Here is a 20,315-nt window from a genome sequence, read left to right on the forward strand (position 1 = left end):
AATTCTCCAGTGCATGGGTGCTTTTGAATGTCCTAATTTTCCAAAGAAATGCTTTCCCCAGCTTTTTCTTTACAAGCTTTAGGCTGCTCTCACATGTCTCCACCATAATCTTTTGTCCTTTGTGGCTGCAAATTTTTTTTTGTCTGGAAATACTTTTGAGCAAAGTCTACTGCTTTTCTGATCTGAGCGAGTTTGAAGTCGGGCAAAACCAAGACAGGCATCTTGCGTCAGTCCTTCAGGTAGCCCCAGACAGGTTAAAATAGACAAGTACAATGATTTGTGAATAAGGTCTGCTCTGCTCTATCCAAAACCAGATACCAGGGTCTGACATTGGGACACAGGCAGCCATCTTCAAGATTGCCACTGAGTCAGGAAGGGAGAGGCACAAGGGCACGTAAAAGTGCCATAAAGCTTTCCTGCTGTTTTAAAGTTGTCTTTTTCTTGATTCAGTATTCACTTAGTTGCTGTAAACCATTGACTATTTTCCAGAGTTCTAAAGAAAGTTGATCCTGACAGCTTTTGCTTGTTTTTCAGTGTTTGTGTGGAGGGATTGGACATTTGAAGCTGGCTGTCCACCATTTTTGGCTGATATTACCCTTTCCTTTCATTTTGGTGTGAGCCATAAACATCAAAATGGGCTCTTTTTCTTTTCTTTGATGCCAACTGTGTTTTTATCAAGGCTAGACTACAGAGTATTCATTTAAAAATGAAGGCTAACACTATATAATTGCCACAATGTTATGAAGCTCTAGTATTCATTTCTGTGATTCATTTGAGTAACTGCATATATCGCTAGTCTGTTTTAGAGTTTGAATCCAGATGTGTAAAAATCGGAGCTAAGGAATTAGCTTTAACTTCATTTATTTTTAAAATGTGATGCAGTAAAATTCTCTTTGTTATATAAATATTTCTAAATTATACAGTTTTATAGCAAATATGAAAATCAGTATAGAGAGCAGTTCCATTACCTTCCCTAAATTTTTCTTGTGCCTGTTTGTAGTCAGCCTCTCCCTCACTTCCAGTTCATGGCAAACTCTGATCTCATTTTGTTTGTTTAATTTTGCCTTTTCATTTATATAAACGGAATGATAAGGTATGTTGCCTTTTTAGTGTGGCATCTCTTACGAAGAATAATGAATTTGAAATCCATTCATATTATGTGTAACAGTAGTTCATTCCATTTTATTGTTAAAAAAGTATCCTATTATTTGGATTTACCAAAATTTGTTATCCATTTACTATTTGGAGGAAATTAGGCTTGTTTTTGGGTTTTGGCAATTATGAATAAGGCCACAATTAACATTTACATGCAGATTTTTGTATGAATAAGTTTTCATTTCTCTTTGGTAAACACCTAAGGTTGGAAGTTTTGGGCCTTATGTTAAGTATTTAATTTTCTAAGAAACTGGAAAACTGTTTTCCAAAATGACTAGAGATCTTTACATTCTATCAGCAATACATAAATGTATTAGGTGCTCATATCTTTTCAGTACCTGGTAATGTCATTTAATTAGTGGACCTTTGGTCCTGTCCATGGAAACATTTGGTCCATAGTTCAAATAAATCTCATTCTGCTGCAAGATTTCAACCCTGACCCACCTACCTAACCCCATGTGCTAATAGCTAGGCTACTGAGGCAATTGACAGTACAGCCGCAATATAATTATTGAACTAATAAAACATGATAGTATTTTTTATGTATTAATCCTGTAAACCAAACATAGAAATAAACATTATGGGCTATTTGAACCCAGGGACATTTTCTAAGCATGGATGTTTTAGACAGTACCAAATTTCAAAGACCTTTTGTCATGTACTAAATGTCTCGATGGATGTATGAACAGAACCAGATGTCCTACAGTGTGTCCTTTTTGTTTAGGCCATTGTGATAGGTGTCAAGTGTTAACTCTTTTCATTTAATTTACATTTCCTTAATGTCTAATGATGTTGAACATATTTTCATGTGATAATATGTCATTTTTTTTGCCAGAAATGTGTGTCTGGCTTGCAATTTTATTTGTTAACATTATCTTTAACAGATGTTTTTAATTTTGATAAGACAATTTAATCATTTTTTAAAAATAGTTCTTTTGATATTGCAAAGAAATCTGCCTAACCAGGGATCACAGAGATTTTTTTCTTCTATATTTTCTTCTACAAAGTTTATATATTTCGATTTTATATTTATGTCTTTGGTTCATTTTGAATTAATAACATTATTTTTAGATTTATTTTATGTATTTTTATTTTTAAGAATTATTTTTGGACTCATGAAAAATAAACCAAGTCTCATTTTGAAAAATGTACTTTCAATGTCACAAAATAATTTTCTTTTTGAAACTCTTTTTCTAAATGGCTGTTTTACTAAATCTATAGTATTTCATTAGCTCTCCAGAACTTATTCATTTTGCATAACTGAAGCTTTGTACTCCTTCACCAACATCTCTCCACCTTCCCCTCCCTGAAGCCCCTCGTAACCACCTTTTTACTCTCTGCTTCTACGAGTTTGACTATTTTAGATTCCACATATAAGTGAAATCATACATTGTCTTTCTGTGTCTGGTGTATTTCACTTAGCATAATGTTCTTCAGGTCCATCCATGTTATTGCAAATAGAAGGTTCTCTTATTTTTAAAGCTGAACAATATTCCACTGCATGGAATACATGGAATATTCCACTGCATATACCACATTTTCATTATCCATTCATCCTTTGATGGACATTTAGGTTATTTCCATAGCTTTACTGCTGTGAATAATGCTGTAATGAACATAGGAGTGCAGGTATCTCTTCAAGATCCTGATTTCCATTCCTTAGGATGAATACCTAGAAGTAAGATTGCTGGGTAATATGGTAGTTCTGGTAACAATACTATACTTTATACTTGACATTTGCCAAGAAGGTATATCCTAAGTGTTCTCATCACACACACACACACACACAATAAATAAGGGGACTGTTAGGTAATAGATATGTTAATTAGTTTGATAGTGCTGTTATTTCATTATGTATATATATCAAGTCATCAGGTTTTGTATACATTACATATTTACAATAAAACTAGTATTTCAAATTTCTTACAGCAGAAATAGTCATAGGTGTAATGTACTTTTTATCTGTCAGGTGGCAGCATACGAATTTAGCTTTCAAGTTCGAATTAATTTCTTTGAGGCTTCAGAACTTTACACTCAACGTCATTTGTCGAAATCTGCTGTGACTCCAAAGGCAACACCACTTATTCGACCATGTTATGTTCAAGCTACTGGTATGTAATATGAAACATTCAGTTGATGTGTAGAAACCAAATGTTCAACTTCAGCAGCTGAAAGTTTAAAAATTAGAATATATTTTTTTAAAAAAAGAAATATTAGAAAGTAAAATTATGATATGATTCCTGTGTGTTTCATTTAAATTGAGTCTGTGGGATTGCATTTTGATTAATAGCATGGATATAACCAGGTGAGTGATCATTGCTTAAAAAATAAGATATAATTTTTTAAAAAAGATTAGTACTTTATTGTGTGGGCAGTTTTTAAATGATTAAATTAAAATTTAAATTACTAAAACAAAATACATTGGATAGAAAATGAAAGGATGGAAATTTATTTTAGAAAATATATTTTTCCAAAGTGCCAAAGGACTAAATATATATAAAGAAGGATAAATATATTAAAACTTTGAAATATTTGTTGAGTATTTACTCATTTTCTCCAAATATTCACATATAAATCTGATGCATTCTGCAAGCCATACTTTTGAAAAGCTTTGGCTTTGTAGTTTATAATATATGCTTAATTTTTCATAAAAATTAACTCTAGCCTATATTATACTGTATTTTGTTTTTGTAGTTCTGACATTGAGTTGTCAATAATAAAATAGTGATCAGTTAATAATTACACTTGGCACCTAGTAATAGAAGCCTCATTAAGGTAGCAAATACAATATAGAAATTTATTTCACTCCTATTTAAAATACAGAATTAAGAATTCCACAGCTGGTAGAGAGGCTCCATGAAGTTAAAGTTTTCTCCCTTGTTTTAAGATATCCTTTTAGAGAAACAAAGGGTAAATTACTTTTGTGAAAAATAAAATAAAATTGTACTTATTTAGAAATTAAAAAATAATATATCATTATTAAGGAAAATTGCAAAATTTAGAAATACATAAACTATCATCTGCAGTGTGCATATTTAGAACATACTATTATTAATATGTTGGTATTTTACTCTTGTTCTGTACTTGGCTTTTATTAGCTTCTTTTTTAACATAGTTGCGATATTACTGTTTATGTTAAGTTGAAATCTGTTCACTCTTAATATAAACTTTTACTTGGATGTTATAGACCTTTATTAATTATATAAGTTAACACTGATAACTATTATAGAATATTTCATCCAGTAGGTGTCTCTTATAGGTTACTTAAGCATAATCAGAAGCATTTAAGTTCTTTCCTTCTTTTTATTTTCTTGTTAATATAACTATTGTAGTAGTGAACATTTTTGTGTATAATACTTTCTCCTTATTTATATTTTTCCTTTTTCTATTTAATGAAATTTATTGGGCTAATATTGGTTAATAACAGTATATGTTTCAAATGTACAGTTCTATAATACATCATCTGTATATTGCATTGTGTGTTCACCACCCAAAGTTTAGTATTCTTCTGTCACCATATATTTGACCCCCTTTACTCTCTTCATCCTCCCCCTGCACTCCTTCCCCTCTTGTAACCACCATACTGTTGTCTGTGTCTATGAGTTTGTTTGTCTTGTTTGTTACTTTCTGTTTTATATTCCACATATGAGTGAAACGATATGGTTCTTGTCCTTATCTCTGAATCGACTGCATTCCTTCTAAAGTATACATATTAAAGCTATTGAAGCATTTTGCAAAAGGGCTTTTGAAAAGAGTTGTGCTTTTTTACCCCTCTTTCAGTGTAAACTCTAACCTGCATTGAATTAAAGAAATTAGATATTTTTCTATGTGATTTAAAGTACATATTTCAATTTTCATTTTTTCAATTGCTTATGGATTGAAATTTCTACCTATGCTATTAATTATATATTTCTTATATAAATTATCTTTTCATGAACTTTGCCTTTATCACCAAGGTTTTGTATTTGTCTGGCAGATGTCAGTGATCTTTTTACAGTAGAGCCCCCTTAACCACGAAGGATAAGTTCCAAGACACCTAGTAGACCCTTGAAACCATGGATAATGCCAAACCTTATATATCTGACATTTTTTTTTCTGGATATACATACCTGTCATAAAGCTTCATTTATAAATTAGGCACAGTAAGAGATAATAATAACTAATAATGAAATAAAACAATTATAACAATATAATGTAATAAAAGTTATATGAATGTGACATTATTAAATAAAATAAGGGTTACTTGAACACAAGCCGTGTGATACTGTTATAGCCCATTTGATAACCAAGATGGCTACTAAGTGACCAACAGGCTGAGAGCATATGCAGCATGGGTACACTGGACAAAGGGATGATTCACATCCCAGGCGGGATGGAGCGGGATGCCCACGAGATTTTATCATGCAATTCAGAATGCGCAATTTAAAATTTATGAATTGTTTATACAGATTAGAAAAGAAGAACTAAACTGTCTGTTCACAGATGACATGATTGTCTGTGTAGAAAATCTAAAAGAACTGATAAAAAAAAAATTCCTAAAAGTATAGTAAGGTTGCAGGATACAAGGTTAATATACAAAAGTCAATTGCTTATCTGTATACCAGTAATGAACAAATGGATTTTGAAATTAAATAGAAAGTACTATTTACATTAACAGCCCTCAAAATGAAATACTCATGTATAAATCTAACAAAATATATACAAGATCTATATGAGGAAACCTATGAAACAAAAAGAATCAGAAGAATTAAGTAAATGAAGTAATATATCATGTTCATGTATAGGAAAACACTATTGTCAAGATGGCAGTTTTTTCCAACTTGATCTAGAGATTCAATGCAATCTCAATCAGATTCTCAGCAAGTTATTTTGTGGATTTTGACGATTGATTTGAAGTTTAGATGTAAAGGAAGAGGCGCACAGTAACCAACACGCTTTTGAAGAAGAACAAAGTTGGAGGACTGACACTATCTGACTTCAAGATTTACTACAAAGGTACAATAATCAAGAGAGTTTGGTATTGGCAAAAATATAGACAAATAGTCAGTGGAACAGAAAAGAGAGCCCAGAAATAGACCTACAGAAATTTAGTCAACTGTTCTTTGCCAATAGAATACAGGCAATACAATTCAGAAAAGGTAGCCTTTTCAAAATATCAACTGGATATCCACAAGCAAAAACAAAAAGCAAATCAAGACACAGTTCTTACATTTTTCAGAAAAATTAACTCAAAATGGATCACAGACTTAAATGGAAAATTCAAAACTATAAAACTCATAGAAGATAACAGGAAAAATCTAGGTGACTTTGGCTTTGGCAATGACATTTTAGATACAACAAGAAAGGCAAGATCCATGAAAAAAGAATTGATAAGCAGGACTTTATTAAAATTTAAAATATCTGCTCTGCAAAAGACACCGTCAAGTGCCAAAAAGACAAGCCACTGGCTGGGAGAAAATATTTGCAAAAGATATATCTGAGAAAGAACTGCTATCCAAAACATACAGAGAACTCAAAAACTCAAGGAGAAAACACACAAACCAATTGAAAAATGGGCCAAAGATCTCAACATACACCTCACCGAAGAAGATATACAAATGGCAAATAAGCATATAAAAATACTTCACATTATATGCATCAGGAAAATGCAAATTAAAACACTAAGATACTACTACACACCTATTAGAATGGCCAAAATCCAGAACACTGACAACACTAAATGCTGGAGAAGATGTGGAATAACAGGAACTGGGGAGAATGCAATTGCTGGTGAGATTGCATTGCTAATGGGAATGATGAATGATATTGCTACGTTGAAAGAGGGCATTTGGTTATTTCTTACCACTAAACATACTCTTACCATAGGATCCAGCCAATCCTGCTCCTTGTTATTCTTCCAAAGGAGTTGAAAACTTATGTACACACAAAAACTTGTACACAAATGTTTATGGCACATTTATTTATAATTGCTAAAATTTGGAAGCAACTAAGATGTCCTTCAGTAGGTGAATGGCCAGACTTTGGTATGCCCTGACTGTTATTCAGCTCTAAAAAGAAATGAGCTATCAGGTCATTTATACAGGTCAATATACATTCAAGATCCCATGGACCTTGAATGTATATTACTAAGTGAAAGAAGCCAATATCAAGAGGCTATATACTGTATCATTTCAAGTGTATGACAGTCTGGAAAAGGCAAAACTGTGGAGACAATGAAAAGACCAGTGGTTTCCCGGGGATGTGGGGAGAGAGAGATGAATAGGTAGACCACAGAAGATTTTTTCAGGGCAATGAATCTCCTCTGTATAATACTATAATGGTGGGTATATGTCATTATACATTTGTTCAAACCCATAGAATGTTCACTGTCACAAGTGCTCCCTAACGTAAACAGTGAGCTTTGACTTATAATAATTATGTATCATTGTAGGTTCACCAATTATAGCAAATGTACCACTGTGGTGGGATTGTTGATAATGGAGTAGACTATGCATGTGTGGGGGCAAGGGAGATATGGGAAATCTCTTCACCTTCTGTTCAGTTTTTCTGTGAATCTAAAATCGCTCTAAAAAATAAATCTATTAAAAAAGATAAGGTTTTTTCCATCAGATATCTTCTCTCATGTATTTTTTGCAGATTCCACCAATTCATTTTATGTTTCATGTATGAATATTAGATATGCAATCTGTATCTGTTCCCTTTATTCCCATATTTTTTCTGTCTGTGTTTCTTTTCACTTCTGTACTGCATTGGTCAAACTCTAGTATGGAGATGATTTTAACTTTGTTTACTTTTTTCTCTGCTCACTATTTCTTATGTCATATTCTTTTATTGTCTCAAGAGTAATTTTTCTATTTTACTTGTAGTAACCATTAAAATTAAAAATTGGAACTTTATAGATATGGTAAACCAAGGTATTCTAAAAATGTTTAAAATTTATTTATTTTTGTTTTGATGAGAGTGTAACAATAAAAAATAATGGAATTTTATTGTTTCATATTGAAAGTATGGTAAGGAATATCTATGAGCTTGTATCTATTAGTATTTTATCAGTCTATTTACTTTCCTCTTACAGTATTGCAAGCACCGTTGAATTTATCCAGCACTGATTTTACATTTGTAATTCCATCATATGCTATGAATCCTAATAAGAAGGTCACAGTAACTCAGGTAGGTATAGAGAATTGGTACAGTTCACAACTGTTTTTCTGATTGTGGTTTGTTGAGTTGATTATTATGAAGCATATGTTAGAAAAATACTTTCATTTTTAGAGAACTTGCATGTATATGTAGCTTGCATACATATATACATATATATCTCATTTCTCAGATGTATATATGTTATATATAACATATATATAGCATATGTGTTATATATAATATATATACCTCAGATTTCTCAGAATTGTCAAAGTATACAAACACATAAAACCATTCATTTTATAGATGCATATATTTAATAGGACTACTCAAAATATTTTAAATAGAATTAAATTGTCCCTCTTTCTTTGTGCAAATGGAAGCTATGATTAAAATTAATGTGAAAAATGTTCCATACAGGTAAGGAAATGTCATGAGAAGCATAAAATTTGAAAAAGTCTAGGTATATAAGAAAGTGACTTCTGTGATAATCTACTCTTTTTTTTCTTACTCTATATCTCTGCCTCTCTTCTAATTATGAATCCATCTAGAAAGAAAAAAGAGAGACATGCATAAGAAGGAAGTTCATGTATACATTGTAGAAATTTGTATTCGTAGTTTGCCTTTTCTGTCTTATATATTGATTTTCCTACAATAAATGTTGAACCTCTATAGCTTAAAGAAAATTTATCTGGAGAAACTACTTAACATTACATCCATAAAATAATAGCAGAGTGTACATGAAATTGTAGTTAGAAAATAATAAAAAACCTCTTCTGGAATTTAAATGTGACTGTGTTAAGCATAAAGTGTCAGGAAAATTGCTAACTGTAATATAACTTCAAGGATGCAAAAGTCCTTGTATGTGAGGTTAGAAAGGAATCTAGTGAACTGAATTGGATTGAATTCCAAAGTAAAACAATCCCTTCATAAATGCAAGATTATTTTATATCATAATTTTATTCAGTGGGTATGATAAAAGATGATCTAGACAATGAGAGTCTTCCTCCTTGAGTGGCAAGAGTCACATTGGCCCCACATAGAAGGAAATATGACGATAATATACCGGATTTGCCATGAATGACATTTACAGAGTCAGAATAAAATATATAATACAGAGAAGTCTTAATATGCTTATGGAACAGAATTAAAATGTGATTATATATAACGTAGTATATGTAAAATGGCATGTGTATGATATGTACAGTGTGTATGTGAAGGTTAAGTTGACAGAAGGCTTTGAGGATGGTAGAAGAAAGAGGAGTGAAACTCGTTTTACATGGTTGGTGATTAGAGGGAATTGTCTAAAGGTGATGGAGAAAGAACTAGATATATAAATACATTGCTTAAAGTTACAGGTGACTAATGGAAGAATTAAAATACTATAAGTATCCCAAATTAGAAGGTGGGGAGAGTAGTGGTGGTAGTACAAATGAGCTAAATCGTCATCTTTACTAGTGACAATCAAGACACGATATCTAAATCTGATAAATCATGAAATAGCCATGCTGTAGTCAGAATTATAGCCTCCAAAGTTGTCCAATTCTTAATCTCCAGAATTTGTGAGTACGCTACCTTATATTACAAAAAATAATTTGCTAATGTGTAATGTCATTAAGATTAAGGATCCTGAGCAAGGGAGATTATCCTAGATTACCTGGGTGGTCCCAGTCTTCTCACAGAAGTGGTTAAAAACAGAGAACCTTTCCTGACTGTGATCAGAAGGAAATGTGATAATAGAAGGGTGGAGAGTTGTGATGTTGCTGGATTTGAAGATAGGGGAAGGAGGCCACCAGCCAAAGAATGTGTCTGACCTCTAGAAACTGGGAGTGGCAAGGAAGGAAATTCTTCCTTAGAGCCTCCAGAAATTTTGAACCTTAGAAGAAAATCGTAGTTTTTTCTAACACCTTGATCTTAGTCCAGTAATATCTGTGTTGAACTTCTAACCTATAACACTGTAATATGATAAATTTGTATTCTTTTAAAATGTTTGTGGTAATTTGTTATGGCAGCCATAAAAAACCTAAAGTAAGCCATTTCAGCATCACATTTATTTTATTTATTTATATTTATTTATTATTTTTTAAAATAAATTTGTTTATTTAAATTAGTTTCAAGTATACAGTAAATTGGTTAAACATTTATAACGTTCATAAAACGATCCCCCTAATTGCTCCCTCCCTCCCCTGACCCTCCACTTAGCCATCATATTAATGCTAACTACATTCCCTATGCCATGCTCCCCGTGCCCAACTATCAACTACTAATTTGTACTTCTTTAACCTTTCACCCCATAGAATAAGATATAGTTATTAGAGAAAATCCAAATCAGAATGGGCTAAAATTGGTTGCTTCTGGGAAATAGAACTGTTAACGAGGAGGAGTTGTGTGTGACACCTGTTTTTTATAGCATTTTTGAGCTATTTATGTAACCTATGTACATGTATTATTTTGATAAAATTATAAAGAAAAATAATAAAATACTAAACAAACTGAATGTTTCTCTATAGCTGACTGTATCAGTACTATTCTTAGGATAGGATATGGAAAGTGGATAGTATTTTAGAGGTCTTATACCATTTTCTCAATTTCAGAATGAGGAAAATGAAGCATTTAAATAGCTAGTACGATTTACGCCCACCTTCTATTTTAAAAGATGTTGTTTTCTTTATAAGGTGCAAATTAATTTTGTTACACAGTATATGAATATTAGAACTAAATAGATGTTCGAATACTTAAGAGATATCTGGAGTAAAATTTACTCATTTTTTTATTCTAAATATTTCAAATCAATAATGCTTTAGAAAGAAACAAAGTACATTATTTTGTTGTGATCGCAATTTATGGATCATTTTATGTGCTTCAAATTTTTGAAGAGTAAAGTTGATAAAAAGCCTGGTTTAAGGTTTTACTTTAATAGTATGTTCTACTGGAAAGATGAGTCTGCACACAAGTCATCTTCATAGCTCCCAGATTTACCAAAACATAACAAAGTGCTGAGATTTTCCGTGTATACTTCACGCAACTTCCTCTTACGTTAATAATTTATACAACTATAGAACATTTTTTTAAAACTAAGAAATTAACATTAGTACAGTATTTTTAAGGAAACATCAGATTCTATTTCTATTTCACCAGTTTTTCACTAATGTCCTTTTACTGTCTCAGGGTCCAATCCAGGATTCCATATTTCATTTCATTTCCTCTGATATGTGACCTCATCATATTTTTATGACCTCGTCACAGGATTATGACCTCGACAGTTTTAAAATACTAGTCTGGCATTATTTTCAGAATGTTCTCTGATTTTGGTGTATCTGATGTGTTCCACCTGACTAGACTGAATTCTTATTTCCCATGGGTTTTGAGGAGGTATGTCAGGGAGGTGAAATATCCTTTTTGTCACGTTATGTGAAGGGAATACATGATATCAACATTGACTTTCACTGGTGATATATGCCAAGTTTCTCCACTGTAAAGTTGAAGAAACTGTTCTCTTTCTACACTCTATACTTTGGAACTGAGTTGTCAATTTCAGCCCACACTCATGGGGTACAGGGTCAAGCTCCACTTTCTGGAAGGGAATATCATTTGGAATTTTTCTGTAAGAAAAGTTATTCTCTTCATCAACTATCTATTATCTATCTATCTATCTATCTATCTACTACCTATCATCTATTTAATCTGTTATCTATCATCATGTATCTATTTATTTACATAATATATCAGAATGAACTCAAATATATTTATTTTATACTTGCAGTTATAATACAATATTGCATTATTTATTTAGTAGCTAAAATTGTTCCAGCTTTGGTAATTGGAAGTTCTTTTAGACTGGTCCTTTAACATACTCTCAGCATTATAATATTTAAGCATTCTCTTACTTTCTGGCACTGTAAATTATCCAGGCTCATCTTTTATTTTACTTGTTCAAACTCTAGAATCAACATTTTCTCCAAGAAACACCTGTACCTTTTATGGGAGAATGGTATTTAGAAATCAAGATCTGTGCAATAGGTGTGCTAGGTGCTTTTGAGGTGTCGTGTTCTAGACCCGTTCAGCAAATAGAGCCAGGAAATATTTGTATGTATACTAACTCATGAATATATGTATATCTATATCTATCTATCTATCTATCACATATTTGTATAATTACCTATCCATCCATGTATCCATCTATTTATCAATCATGACTCTCTGTCAACATGAGTTCAAGCTGATACTGCTGACATTGACTCTAATCCAGTACCACAAGTTTAATTCTACCCTTTCCTCTTTCTCCCTTGCTTATTTTATTATAATTTTTTAAAAGACATATTTACTCAGTGTCATGATCAGACCATTACAATTAACAATCAACAGCATGGGTGCAAAAAATATCTCTACATTAAAACCCTTTGTTGGAGTGCTTTACACTTTCCACAAAACAGAAACTAAAATAACCTGTTATACAATTTTAGTCACAAATACAGTCCTCAAGTTTTTTGCCCATACACATGAGCATTATCTAAAACATATCTTTTTTGTAGTAGCTAGGCCCCGCCACCATTGTGCTTGGCTGAGTTCATAAATCTGTTCTAACCTGTAGCTTCTCTGTCACTTCCTTGGCTCTCCTCTCCTACTAAGCTTTGTTTCCTGGCAGTGATTAAAACCTTCTGCCACTGCCACAGCTACTGCTGCTGCTGGAACCGCCATAGCCACCTTGGTTTTGTGGTTTGGCAAAGTATTGACCTCCACTACCATAGAGGCCAGTGCTTCTGCTTCCCAAGTTTCCTCCTTTCATGGTTCCAAAATTTGAGCATGGGTTGTTGTAATTGCCAAAATCATTGTAGCTTCTGCCTCCTCCCAAATTGCTTCCCTACTTACCAAATCCATTATAGCCATCCCCACTGCCACCATATCCTCTACTGCCACAACTGCTATCAAAGCCACCTTGACCACTGAAGTTTTCTCCATGACCAAAGTTGTCATTCTCACCAAAACCACTTCTATGACCACCACCAAAGTTTCCAGAACCACTAGACCTCTTTGGTTGGATGTGCAGTCGCCATCTTTTGCTTAGATAGGGCTTTCCTTACTTCACTATTGTGGTCATGTACAGTATGGTATTTCTGAATGACAGTCTTATCTACAGAGCCATGGTCATCAAAGGTTACAACAGCAAAGCCTCTCTTCTTGCCACTGCGTCGGTCAGACATGATTTCAATCACTACCATTTTCCTATACTGTTCAAAATAATCTCTTAGGTGATGTTCGTCAGTGTCTTCTTTAATACCACCAACAAAAATCTTGTTTCACAGTTAAGTGGGCACCAGGTCTTTGAGAATCTTCTCTTGAGACAGCCGTTTTTGGTTCTACAACCCTTCCATCCACTTTGTGTGGCTTTGCCTTCATGGCTGCATCCACATCCTCCACAGTGGCATAAGTGACAAACCCAAAGCCTCTGGAGTATTTGGTTTTTGGATCTCTCATCATCACATAGTCTGTGAGTGTTCTCCATTGCTCAAAATGGCTCCCCAGACTCTCATTGGTTGTTTCAAAGCTCAAACCTCCGATGAAGAGCTTCCACAACTGTTTGGGCTCTTTGAAGGGCTCTTACTTAGACTCGATGACCACAGGAGGGGAGACTTTAACAATGCTTACTTGGTAGCATCTACCAACAAAAAGGCTCCTTATTTATTATTTTTTTACTTATTTTTTAACCTTAGTACACTAGTAAAAAAGTTTCAGAATTTTTAACCTATAGCCTGTTAGAAGTGCTAACACATTTGCCAACTAGAGTACATCGTTTATAAAGAGTAACTTGTGTTTTGCTTTATAATTTCTAGTCAAAACATAGTTTCTCAAAGTTACTTAAGCCATTCCTCTGCATTCCCACTGACATCGATGATATTATTTCATACATTTGTAATACAGTTTGTCATAGTCTAAGATCCATCCTGGGATTCCCAACATCTTGATTGATTGTTTAAAATTTACATACATTTAAGTTCACTCTTTGTAGTATGTAGTTCTATGAGTTTTAGAAAATGTACACAATCATTTATCTAACACTTCAGTACCATACAGAACAGTTTCATTACAGTGAAAATTCTCTGTGTAACCCCTTTGTAGTCAACTATTCTTCCTTCCACCAACACTTGGCAACCACTGATTTTTTTTCCATTCATATAATTTTACATTTCTAGAATGATGGGAATTAATATAATTATAAAATATGTAGCCATTTGGATCTGACATCTTTGACTTAGCAAAAATATATTTAATATTCATTTATCTTTTTGTGTTAATATTATACTTCACTTATTTTATCACTGAATTTTATTCATTGTATGGATGTGTACTACATTTTGTTTATTCATTAGTTGAAGGAAATCTTGTTTTGTTTCTGTTTGTTTATACATTTACATACAGATTTTCATGTGAACATAAATTTTTGATTCACTTAAGTAAATAATTATGAGTGAGATTACTGGGTAAAGTGGTAGGTATATGCTTTACCGTACCGTTTTGCATTCTCACAACCATGAATGAAGGTTTTTGTTACTCTGCATCCTTGCTAGCTGGCATCATAATTTCGATATTTTTGTTTTACCTCATTCTCTATCCTTTGTGTGCTTTTCATAGTTGTTAATAATAATAAGCTATGAACATGTTTGCATATGTCTTTGTTTGCCTAACATCACTTTTAAAACATTTTATCTATGATTACCACTTTTAATTGCTTGACTTTGTGCATAGGCCCATCAATTTGGTATGGTATTGCCAACCAAATTTTATATTGCATATTAAAATTTTTATAAATTTCTGTTTTTGTGTCTTAACAGAATCTTGTCTTATTTAATACTTCAACAAAAGATGTACAGTGGACTTTTGATATTAGTAATACTGGCAAACTTTTCAAAGATGGCATATTTAAGCTTGGTGTACTGAGTGGGATTCTACAACCATATACAGAATGTAATGTTTCCATAACTTTCTGTCCACGTAAGTAATTTTTCCTATATTTGTTGTTGATGTTTCCATTTACCTTTCATGTATTATTTTATCATGAATACAAAAGTTTAGATTATTTGTTATATGTTCTTAAAACAGTTTTAAGAAGTTTCTTACTAGAATTTTGTGACCATCCTAAAAAATGGCTCCCAGTCATCCTCATCTCCTGGTATTCTTGCCCCTGTAGCCCCATCCCATGTCAAATAGGGTTAATATATAAACCATGTGACATTATAGTTGTGAAGGTGTGTGACTTTCAAGGATAGATCAGAAAAGGCATTGCAATATCTGGCTTGTACTCTTGGATTGCTTGCTTTGAGGGAAGCTGGCCAGCATCTCTCTCTATATTTCCACTTCATTTCTGGTGTTTTCTTTTTTAATTACAACAATTTTATTGTATCTTTTTATAATTGGCTTGACAAATTTTCTCTCATTAAATATCTATTACAAAAATTCATGGCAATCTTGCACATTTGCTTTTCTAAATGAACTGTAGTTTATTTTTCCAGTTTCTAGAAAAAGGCACATAATTAAGTTTTTCCCTTTAAAGAATAGTATGTTTTTCTAGTAAAGTTTCATTTTATATTCATCATTATTTCTAATGAGATGTTTTCCATTATTCTTTTTAATTAACTATCACTGTATAAAAGGAATATATTTATATTTTATCTGGTACTTCTATACTGAACATCTCTGGTTAGATCTGGAAGTTTTTCAAGTATTTTTCTACATTGTTTTCTAAGTAAATATTTTATAATATACAATTATGGTAACTAATAAATTTGTCTCTTTATTTACAATATTGATATTTTTTCTCTTCCTCTTTCAGCTCTCCTTCTACTCCTTATTCTCTTCCTGAATCTGTTAATACTATGTTACTACATTACAATTACATTACATTATGTTACAGTTGCATTACAATTGTTACTGCAGTCTGTCTCAATCTGTTATTACAATGGCAGTTTGGAAAGTTTTTCTTGATTCCAATAGTTTTGCTTTGTATATTTAGATGTTATAAAAGGTTTATGTCTAATGTATCTTTTGTACATAAATATATACATTTAAAGTAATGTATTTTTTTCCTACAAAATGCTGTTATCTTGAATGCTGATTGCGTGATACATTGCCACTTTTTCTTTCCTTTTACTGCTTTTTGATGATATATCACTTTATTTTCAATCTGTCTTTTAAATTTAGAATAAATTATTATAAACCAAAGGACCTTGCTTTTCTTTTTGAGCAAGACTGAAATGATTTTTTTAAGAGGGGGATTGAACTTATTGATATTTCATGTTCTATATTTGTTCATTTTCATGCAATTTTATTTCATATTTTATTTATACTTTCTTATTTTTTTCTTAAATTTTACGTATTGATCAAGTTTTTTTACATACTGTACATTCAGTTTCTATTCTATATGTGATTATATTTAAACCTTTGATAATACCTATTTCAAAATATATTTTCCTATCAGTTCTAAGATGAAACTGTCAATGAACTTACCACAGACAAAGTAAAAAGTATAGTTTGAGTTCCTTTCTACTCTCAGTATCTCAGGAATTTGCTGAAATAATTTGGAATTTTATTTCAAGCTAGTGTGTTTTGTAAGTTCCTCCCTCTTCTTTTTTTTTAACTTTCTAAAAACTAAGTTTATTGAGGTAACATTGGTTAGTAAAATTATATAATTTTCAGGTGTACGTTATCATTTGACATCTGTATATTCTATTGTGTGTTCACCACCCAAAGTCCAGTTTCCTTCAGCTACCATATATTTGCTCCCGTTTACCCACTTCACTGACTACCCCGACCCCCTATGCCCTGTCAAACTCTTCCTTCCTACTCCCCCCGCTAGTAACCACTACTGTGTTGGTGTGCAGTTTGGGCGTTTTTGGTTGAGTTTTAGATGTTCAGCTTATTGTTGTTTCAGAGGGAGAGATCTGCAGACGTCTCTCACTCTGCCATGTTTCTCAGAGTCCCTAAGTTCCTCCCTCTTCTTGATCAGTTCTGGAGACTTCTCCATCTCTAGGACATTGAGGTAGTGTGAGGCAAGACTCTTGCAAATCAAAACTAGCAGATTGGATAAGAATTCTGGTATTAAACAGCTGGACGGAAACTGGAATCCTTGGAGTTGGAATTGAGTTAGTGAGGCTTTTTGAAATGGAACCAGGGAAGCATATGCTTGACCCTTTGGTTGCCACCATTTATTTTCCTCCAATGCAGACAATTTTTACTTTTCCTGGCTCATCTTGCACTGAATTCAGCTCTCATAACTTTTCCTTAGTTTTTTCCAAATGAAGTATGCATTCATTTCTGGTTTTCTGAGTTGTTTTTTATTGCCGATTAAGATGAGGAAACTACTAGAAGAAGAAAAAGGTGTCTTCTTTTTTTTTGCTTTAAATTTTGCTTAATTTTGCTTTAAATTCTTCTATTTTAAATTAGATAAGAAAGACAAAATTCACTCTCAGGTATGATTATTTTTAAAAGTATTGTTTTTTAAATAACAACTTTATTAAAATTTATTTCACACAACATAAAATTCACCTTTTACAGGTATATAACACGGTGGTTTTTAGGATATCCCCAATTGTGCAACTGTCATCATAGTCTCATTTAAAAACATATCCATCACCTGATAAAGGAAAATCTGTACCCATTAGTAGTCACCCCCCATCTCTCCCTCTATTCAGCCACTGCTGACCACTAATTTACTTCCTGTCTCTAAGAATATGATTACTGTGGACATTTCATGTAAATAGAATCATACAATGTGTGTCCACTTGTGATTGGCTTTTTTCACATAGCATAATAATTACAAGGTTCATGTTGTAGCACAAATCAGTACTTCATTCCTTTTTATTGCCAGCTAATTATATGGGTGTATAACATATTGTCTATTCATAGACATTCAGTGGTCATTTAGTTAATGTACATTTGAATTGTTTCTACTTTTTGTCCATTATGAATAAGAGTTATGCACATTCATGTCTTTTTGTGTGGACACACATTTTCATTCATTTGGATATATATCTTGAAGTGGAATTGCTGCATCATAGTATAATTTGATATTTGCCATTTTAAGAAACTGCCAAACTATTTTACAGAGCAACTGGTAAGAATTTAAAATTTCACCAGCAATGATTGAGGGTTCCAATTTTTCCACATTCTCACTAACCCTTCTTTTAGTATATGTGCTGCTGAAGCGAGCACACACTAACCCTTCTTATTATCTTTTTTTATTACAGCAGTCCTGGTGAGAATGAAGTGATATCTCATTGTGGTTATTATTTGCATTTCCTTGGTGACTAATGATGTTGGCCGTCTTTTCATGTGCTTATTGTTGATTTGTATATCATCTTTGGAGAGATGTCTATTCAAATGTTTTGTTCATTTAAAAATTCAGATGTCTTTTTGAGTTGTCAGTGTTCTTTATATATTCTGGATAAAATTTCCTTATCAGACTATAATTTGAAAATATTTTATTTCATTCTGGGTTTTGTCTTTTTGCTTTCTGATGATGACAACTGAGACAAAATATCTTTTAATTTTGATGAAGTCTAATTTATCTAATTTTTCTTTTGTCATTTGAGCTTTATAGTGTCTAAGAAAACATATAACCCAAGGTTGTGGTAATTAGCTCTTATGTTTTCTCCTAAATTTTTATGATTTTATCTTTTTTATTTAGGTCTATGATCAATTTTGAGTTCTTTGTTAATATGGTGTAAGGTAGGGCTCCAACCTCATTCTTTTGCATGAGCATATCTACTTGTCCTGGCACCATTTATTAAAAAGAATGTTGTTTCTCCCATTGAATTGTCTCAGTACTCTTGTTTAAAATCAATTGGTCATAAACAGAAGTGTTTATTTCCGTTACTTTGGTCATAGAGAATGGCTTAGGAAGCATTCCTTCCATTTCTATTATTGTGAAGATTGATATTAATTCTGCATGAATTGTGTAGTAGATTTCACCAATGAAGCCATCTGGGCTTTAGCTATTCTATGTGAGAAGTTTTTTGATTGCTACTTCAATCCTTTTCTATAAGTCTATTCAGATTTTATAACTCTTCCTAAATCAGTTTAGGAAATTTGTCTCTTTCTAGGAATTTGTCCAGTTCATTGCAGTTATCTAATGTGTTTATATAAAAGTATACATTGTGTTTCCTTATAATCTTTTTATTAAATTTGTATAAAGTTAGTATTGACTTTCCCTTTTATATTCATAATTTTTTAATTTGAATTTCCTCCTTTTTACTTGGTCATTCATACCAAAGGTTTTTTTAAATTTTATGATGTTTTTAAAGACTAACTTTTGATTTTATCGAGTTTCTTAATTTTTTTCCTATGTTACATTCAATTAATTTCTGTTCCAATATTTACTATTTCCTCTCTTCTTTGTTTGCTTGTTATTTACTCACTTTTCATTTTTCTTATGATGCAAGTTTAGGTATTAATTTCAAATTTATCTTATTTTTTAATATGTCATTTAAAGCACTAAATTTCACTCCGAGCACTACATTAGGTGTATCCCATGAGTTTTTGTATGTTTTTTTTTCATTTTAATTCCATCACAAATTATTTTTTAAAATTTATCTTGTCATTTTTTCTTAGATGATTAGTAATTTGGGAGTGTCTTATTTAATTTCCACGTATTTGAGAATTTAAAAGTTGATTTCGGTAATTGATATCTAATTTTATTTTATTGTTGTCACAGAACATACTCTGTATGGTTTCAATCATTTTAAATGTATTGAGGCTTATCTTATACCCTAGAATATGATTTTCCCAGGAAAAATGTTCCATATGTAATCGAGAAGTATATGTATTCTCTTCTTGTTGGATTGAATGTCCCATAAAGGTCTATTTGGTGTAGTTCTTTTATGGTATTTTTTAAGTCTTTTATTTATTTATTCAGTGTTTTTCTACCTAGTTTTCTTATTCCCAATTGAGAGTGGAGTATTAAAGTCTCAAATGGTTATTGTTTATCTGCTGCTTCTTTAATTCTGCCACGTTTTGCTTCTTGCATT

The 20,315-nt window shown here is 32.0% G+C and overlaps 1 protein-coding gene and 1 pseudogene across 1 annotated transcript in view; one reads left to right on the forward strand and one right to left on the reverse strand.

Moving 5' to 3' along the window:
• The window catches only part of CFAP47 (cilia and flagella associated protein 47), a 366,407-nt gene that overhangs the window by 75,095 nt on the left and 270,997 nt on the right, over positions 1 to 20,315 (forward strand). The window contains 3 exon segments of the mRNA XM_011385160.2: positions 3,125 to 3,266; positions 8,231 to 8,325; positions 15,126 to 15,285. Coding sequence (XP_011383462.1) covers positions 3,125 to 3,266; positions 8,231 to 8,325; positions 15,126 to 15,285 — 397 coding nt within the window.
• Positions 12,896 to 14,814, reverse strand: LOC111733867 (annotated as a pseudogene).

The sequence above is a fragment of the Pteropus vampyrus genome, unplaced genomic scaffold, assembly GCF_000151845.1.
Source record: "Pteropus vampyrus isolate Shadow unplaced genomic scaffold, Pvam_2.0 Scaffold667, whole genome shotgun sequence".
In the NCBI taxonomy this organism is placed as follows: Eukaryota; Metazoa; Chordata; class Mammalia; order Chiroptera; family Pteropodidae; genus Pteropus; species Pteropus vampyrus.